The 7,392-nt window shown below is 40.3% G+C and overlaps 1 protein-coding gene across 5 annotated transcripts in view; it reads right to left on the reverse strand.

Annotated features, from left to right (window-relative positions):
* The window catches only part of NUSAP1 (nucleolar and spindle associated protein 1), a 46,858-nt gene that overhangs the window by 14,063 nt on the left and 25,403 nt on the right, over positions 1-7,392 (reverse strand). For all 5 annotated transcript variants that reach the window (XM_077764638.1, XM_077764636.1, XM_077764635.1 and 2 more), the window contains exon 5: positions 5,510-5,611. In XM_077764638.1, the coding sequence (XP_077620764.1) occupies positions 5,510-5,611 (102 nt within the window). The remainder of the gene's footprint in view (positions 1-5,509; positions 5,612-7,392) is intronic.

The raw sequence follows: 7,392 nt of genomic DNA on the forward strand, positions 1-7,392 counted from the left end.
CTTCAACATCATTGTTGCTAAAATTTTAATTTCAAATCTTTTAGTTCTTGGAAAATCAGGGATAAATTATACTCATCTCATAACCTATCAAACACCATTTTGCCATTGTCGATTTCACTCCTGACATTTTGGTTTAATCCAGAGAATAAGAGTAACATGTTTGTCCTCTCCCCTCACCAATGAATCAAATGACAGCCTTTCCTTAATCATAAATTTGACATTTTATAATGCTTAGAAAGTTTGATAGCAAGGTTTGGCAAACCTTTTCTGTAAAGGGTCAGACAGTAAATATTTTTGTCTTTGGGGCCACATATGGTATGATCTCTATCTTTATACACACACACACACACACACACACACACACACACACATTTATTTTTATAACCCTTAGCTTAAGGGTGTTAAGACAGGCCAGGGTGGGCAGTACTTGGCTGACCCCTGCTTTGTGCTCTTCTGATTAAAAATATTCTAGGGACGCTGGTTAGAGATTTTAAAGTCATGTGTTCAAGCCACATGTTGAATGTAGAGATTACTAAAAAAAAAAAAAAAAGTAAAAATAATAAAATACATATAAAAAATTAAAAAAATATTCTGATCAATTATATACCTTTTTAATATATATTGAGCAGCATTCTGAGTACTGTAAACATATAATACTCAACATTCTATGTACTGGGCAATAGAGAACAATTAATTACATGTTTAGATAGGGAGTCCCTTAAACTTACAACTGAGAAACAAATTTAGGGACCTTTGACTGGCTCAGTTGGTAGAACATGCGACTCTTGATCTGGGGGTCATGAGTTCAAGCCCCATGCTGGGGGTAGATTACTTAAATAAATTGAGAAAAAAAATTACAAGGTGGGCAATTGTGCCAAGTACTTTATTCATTCTCAGGTATTTACTGAATACCTGCTACATGCTAGTTGCTATGTTAGGTAATTTGGTCTCAATCTATATATAAGCATACCTTGTGGTACTGTACTTTAATTGCCTTTCACAAATACTGGGTTTTGTTTTGCTTTTAAAAATTGAAGGTTTCCACGAAACCAAGGTGGCTATGGCGGTTCCAGCAGCAGCAGTAGCTATGGCAGTGGCAGAAGGTTTTAATTACTGCCAGGAAACAAAGCTTAGCAGGAGAGGAGAGCCAGAGAAGTGACAGGGAAGCTACAGGTTACAACAGATTTGTGAACTCAGCCAAGCACAGTGGTGGCAGGGCCTAGCTGCTACAAAGAAGACATGTTTTAGACAATACTCATGTGTATGGGCAAAAAACTCGAGGACTGTATTTGTGACTAATTGTATAACAGGTTATTTTAGTTTCTGTTCTGTGGAAAGTGTAAAGCATTCCAACAAAGGGTTTTAATGTAGATTTTTTTTTTTGCACCCATGCTGTTGATTGCTAAATGTAATAGTCTGATCATGACGCTGAATAAATGTGTCTTTTTTTAAATGTGCTGTGTAAAGTTAGTCTACTCTGAAGCCATCTTGGTAAACTACCCCAACAGTGTGAAGTTAGAATTCCTTCAGGGTGATGCCAGGTTCCATTTGAAATTTTATTTGCAACCTGCTTGGGCACAGAATCCATTGTCTCCACAAACATTGGTGTGGTTGAACTGATAGTTAATGTGTTGTGACCTGGAGTTCACCGTTAAAAGGGTCACCCAAGCAAAGTCCTGGAGTTTATTTGGTTATTAATATGATTGTTGGCACATCCTATGCAATATATCTAAATTGAATCATGGTATCAGATAAAATTATAGATGGGATTAAAGCTTGTGTATCATCCATTATCATGTGTAATCAATAAACGATTTAATATTCTCTTGAAAAAAAAAAAAATTGAAGGTTTCTTGCAACCCTGTGAAGCATCATTTTTCCATCCATATTAGCTCACTTTGTGTCTCTGTCACATTTTGGTAATTATTGCAGTATTTGTTATGGTGATGTGTGGTCAGCAATCTTTGATCTTACTACTGTAATTGTTTTTGGGGCACAGTTGGGGCATCACAAACTGTGCCCATATAAGATGGCAAACTTAATAAATGTATGTATTCTGACTGCTCGACCAACCAGCAGTTCCCAATCTCCCTCTCCTTGGGCTTCCCTATTTCCCAAGACACAACAATTAGGCCAATAACCTCACAAATGACCTTTAAGTGTTTAAGGGAAAGGAAGAATTGCATACTTCTCACTTTACAAACTAGAAGTGATTAAGATTAGTGATGAGGGCATGTTGAAAGCTGAGATAGGCTGAAACCTAGGCCTCTTGCACCAATTATCCAAGTTGTGAATGCAAAGGAAAAGTTCTTGAAGATTAAAAGTGCTACTCCAATGAAAAGATGTATGATAAAGCAAAACAGCCTTTTTACTGATATGGAGAAAGTGTGAGTGGTCTGGAAAGAAAAATCAAACTAGCCACTGCATTCCCTTAAGCCAAAGCCTAACCCAGAGCAAGGCCCTAACTCCAGTCAATTCTATGAAGGCTGAGAGGTGAGGAATCTACAGAAAAAAGTTGGAAGCTACCAGAGGTTGGTTCATGAGGTTCATATTTACTCCATGTCATGACAAGGTAAAGCAGCAAATGCTGACAGAGAAGCTGCAGCAAGGTATCCAGATCTAGCTAAGATCATTGATGAAGGTGGCTACACTTATCAACAGATCTTCAATGTAGATGAGACAGCCTTCTATTGGAAAATGTCATCTAGGACTTTCATACCTAGACAGAGGTCAAAGCCTGGCTTTAAAGCTTCAAAGGACAGGTTGAATCTCTCATTAGAAGTAACTGCGGTGGGGTGCCTGGGTGGCTCAGTTGGTTAGGTGTCTGACTTTAGCTAAGGTCATGACCTTGCAGTTTGTGAGTTAAAGCCCCATATTAGGCTCTGTGCTGACAGCAGCCTGGAGCCTGCTTCAGATTCTGTGTCTCCCTCTCTACCTTCCCCTGCTCCGTCTCTTTCTCTCTCTCTCAAAAATAATAAACATTAAAAAAAAAAGTTACTTCGGGACATCTCTGTGGCTCAGTGAGTTAGCGTCCGACTTTGGCTCAGGTCATGATCTCATGGTTGGGTGAATTTGAGCTCCACCATTGGGATCTGTGCTGACAGCTCAGAGTGTGCTTTGGATCCTGTGTCTCCCTCCCTCTGCACCTACCCCACTGATGCTCTGTCTCTCTAAAATAAAAGTTACTGAATGGGGTGCTTGGGTGGCTCAGTTGGTTAAGTGTCTGACTCTTAATTTCAGCTTAGATCATGATCTCAGTTTTTGAGTTCAAGCCTTACATTGGGCTCCATGCTGACAGGACAGAACCTATTTGGGGATTCTCTCTCTCCCTTTCTCTGCCCCTCTCCTGCTTGTGCTTTCTCTATTAAAAAAAAAAAAACAAGTCACTGCAACCAGTGATTTGAAGTTGAAGCCAATGCTTATTTACCATGTGAAAATGCTAGGCTTTTAAGAATTTGGGGTGCCTGGGTGGTGGCTCAGTTGGTTTAGCATCCGATTTCAGCTCAGGTCATGATCTCCTGGTTCGTGGGTTCGAGCCCTGCATTGGGCTCTGTGTTGACAGCTCAGAGCCTGGAGCCTGCTTTGGATTGTGCGTCTCTCTCTCTTTCTGCCCCTCCCCCACTTGCACTCTCTCTCTCAAAAATAAACATACATTAAAAAAAAATTATACTACACTTACTCTGCCTATGGTCTAAAAATGGAACATAGCCTAGATGACATCACACCTGTTTACAACATGATTTACAGAGTATTTTAAGCCCACTGTCGAGATGTACTTGCTCAGGAAAAAAAAAAAAGATTTCTTTAAAAGAGTGACTGTTCATTGGCAATGCATCTGGTCAACCAAGATCTCTGTGGGAGATATACAACAAGATTAATGGTTATTTTGGTTTTTTCTTTTTTTTCCTAATGCTTATTTATTTTTGAGAGAGAAGCAGAGCATGAGGGGCAGAGAGAGAGGGAGACACAGAATTGAAGCAGGCTCCAGGCTCTGAGCTGTCAGCACAGAGCTCAGCACGGGGCTTGAACTCACCAGCCGTGAGATCATGACTGGAGCTGAAGCCAGCCGCTTAAGTGACTGAGCCACCCACGTGCTCCAGATTAATGGTATTTTAATGCCTGGTAACATAACATCCATTCTGCAGCCTGTGGATCAAGGAATCGTTTAGACTTTCAAGTCCTATTTGAGAAATACATTTTGTTTTGTTTAATTTTTTTTTAATGTTTTATTTATTTCTGAGAGAGAGAGACAGTGTGAACAGGAGAGGGTCAGAGAGACAGGGTGACACAGAATCTGAAACAGGCTCCAGGCTCTGAGCTAGCTGTCAGCACAAACCCACGAACCGTGAGATCATGACCTGAGCTGAAGTCAGTCGCCCAACCGACTGAGCCACCCAGGCGCCCCGAGAAATACATTTTGTAAGCTATAGCTGCCAGAGACACTTAAATTCCTCTGATGGACCTGGGCAAAACTGAAAATCTTTTGGAAAAGATGCACCATTCTAGATACCATTAAAAACATCTGTGATTCATGGCAAGTAATCAAAATATCAACACAGGTTTGGAAGAAGCTGATTCCAACCCACAAGGATGACTTTGAGGGAACTGCAGTGGAGGAAGTGACTGCAGATGTGGAAACAGCAAGAGAACTAGAATAAATGGAGCCTAAATACAAATGACTGAATGGCTGCCATCTCATGATAAAACTGTAATGGGTGAGGAGTCACTTCTTATGGGTAAGAAAGTGGCTTCTTGAGATGGAACCTACTCCTGGTGAAGATGCTGTGAAGACTGTTGAAATGACAACAAAGGACTTAGAATATTCCATAAACTTAGCTGATAAAGCAGCAGCAGGGTTTGAGAAGATGGACTCCAGTTTTGAAAGAACTCCATTATGGGTAAAATATTATCCAACAGCATTCATTGCATGCTACAGAGAAGTCAATCATGAAAGGAAGTCAACTGATAAGGCAAACTGCACTATTCTCTTATTTTTAGAAGCTGCCATAGCCAGGCCAACTGCCACACCAATCATTCAATAGCCATCAATACCAAGGCCAGACCCTCCACCAGCAAAAAGATTACTACTCACTGAAAGCTCAGATGATGGTTAGCATTTTTTAAGCAATTTTAAAGGATTTTTTAAGCAAATTTAAAGGATTTTTAAATTAAGATATGTATATGGTTTTGAGACATAATGCTATCACACACCTGACAGACTAGAGTACAGGGTCAACATTAACTTTTACATGCACAGGGGGAACACACTCATTTGACTCACTTTACTGCAATAATTGCTTTATTGCTGTGGTGTGGAACTGAAGCCACAATATCAGGTATGTCTGTATCAACCTGATGAAACAGGTGGTCTCAGAGTTAGAAGATGATAGAATGAGGATGCAAGACCCAGTTCCAGCATTCAAGCTTTCAGCTGTTGTGGTGCACCGCCTATCTGGCATTAGACAGAAGGGGCCAACTATTACTTTGTTTCTTTGTGTGCAAAACTTACTTGGAGTAGTGTTTATAGTTCTTTTATTTTTTCCAGGTTTGGAAAATCCATCTGTGTAGAGAGGCTTCTTTTTTACTGAAGGTACCTTTGAATCTTCATTACCTGAATCCAAAGATACACAAATGAAGAAAGATTTCAAAACAAGTTCTTCCAATTTAGAAATACCTAGAAGTTAACATGGGGCATTTTCACTTGATGGGGTTGGCCAAAGTGGTGGAAAAAATGAGCACAAAGAATTATAGTATCACTACAATTTTAGCTCATAAGATTCAAGTAGGAAGAAATGTTATGCTTCCCATATAGAAATTATATAAATATATCAGAAATTTTTTTTTAAATGTTTATTCATTTTTGAGAGACAGAGAGAGACAAAGTGTGAGTGGGGGAGGGTCAGAGAGAGAGGGAGACACAGAATCTGAAGCAGGCTCCAGGCTCTGAGCTGTCAGCACAGAGCCCGACGCGGGGCCCGAACCTACGAACCGTGAGATCATGACCTGAGCCGAAGTCGGATGCTCAACCGACTGAGCCACCCAGGCGCCCCTAAATATATCAGAAATTTAAAAACATTCTTTCAAAAAATTTGCTATAAACAGATTATGGTTTATAATAAGAACAAAACAATCACAAAATCCTGGGACACCTGGCTGGCTCAGTCAGTGGAGAGTGCTTGACTCTTGATGTTGGGGTTGTAAGTTCAAGTACCACATTGGGGCATAGAGATTACATAAAAACAAAATCTTAAAAAAAAAAAATCACACAATCCCACCAATGGAAGAAACACCATTAGCATTTTGGCTTATTTCCTCAGGCCCTCTGCTTCTATACTTGTTTTGTTCTTTACATCCAGCTGAAATCATGGTGTATATATTTGTGATTTTCCCTCACTTATAACCACTTTCCAAGTTCTGCCATCTTTTCAATTTGAGGCAATCTACTACAAAATATCCAGAGGTGACTGGGTGGCTTAGTCAGTTAAGCATCCAACTTTGGCTCAGGTCATGATCTCATGGTTAAGAAGTTCAAGTCCCACATCTGGCTCGGTGCTGACAGCAGGGATTCTCTCTCTCCTACTCTCTCTCTCAGTCCCTTCCTTGCTCTCTCTCAAAACAAACATTAAAAAAATATATATACATATATCCATCCAAGTAGGTTTTCAATAAATAGTACTTATAAGTATGTCACTTATCCTCAGGTCTCCCAATGCATCCATAAAATATAAAAGAATGAATGGATAGAGGAAGGAGGACTGTAAGGGCTTCTACTTGCACCTTGGCTCTAAAACCAGAAAGGAAAAGTTCCATGAAATATAGGATATTTATGGACTCAGAGTCACTCCTCACTAGATACTTATTACAAATGGAAAAGTAGTAACTTCACAAAGGAGCAACTTACCAGGATGATAACCTGCTAACAAGCCACCACCTGTGCCTTCTATGGGTGCTGATAGGAGGACCACCCTGTGGGATTCCTACCCAAAGTGCAGGATCCAAATCTAACCCTCAGCACACATTAGACTAACCAAAGCAGAGGACTTCCAAAAGGGGCCTGTATTTAAAAATGTACACATCCTCGGAGCGACTGGGTGGCTCAGTCGGTTAAGCATTCGACTTCCAACTCAGGTCATAATCTCACAGTTCGTGGGTTCGAGCCCCACGTTGGGCTCTGTGCTGACAGCTAGCTCAGAACTTGGAGCCTGTTTCAGATTCTGTATCTCCCTCTCTCTGACCTTCCCCTATTCATGCTGTCTCTCTCTCTCTCCTAGAAATAAATAAAAACATTTTTTTAATATATTTTTTTAAATGTTTTATTTATTTCTAGGAGAGAGAGAGAGAGGGAGACAGCGTGAGCAGGGGAGGGTCAGAGAGAGGGAGTCACAGACTGAA

Source organism: Crocuta crocuta, unplaced genomic scaffold, assembly GCF_008692635.1.
Source record: "Crocuta crocuta isolate KB4526 unplaced genomic scaffold, BGI_CrCroc_1.0 scaffold102, whole genome shotgun sequence".
Classification (NCBI taxonomy): Eukaryota; Metazoa; Chordata; class Mammalia; order Carnivora; family Hyaenidae; genus Crocuta; species Crocuta crocuta.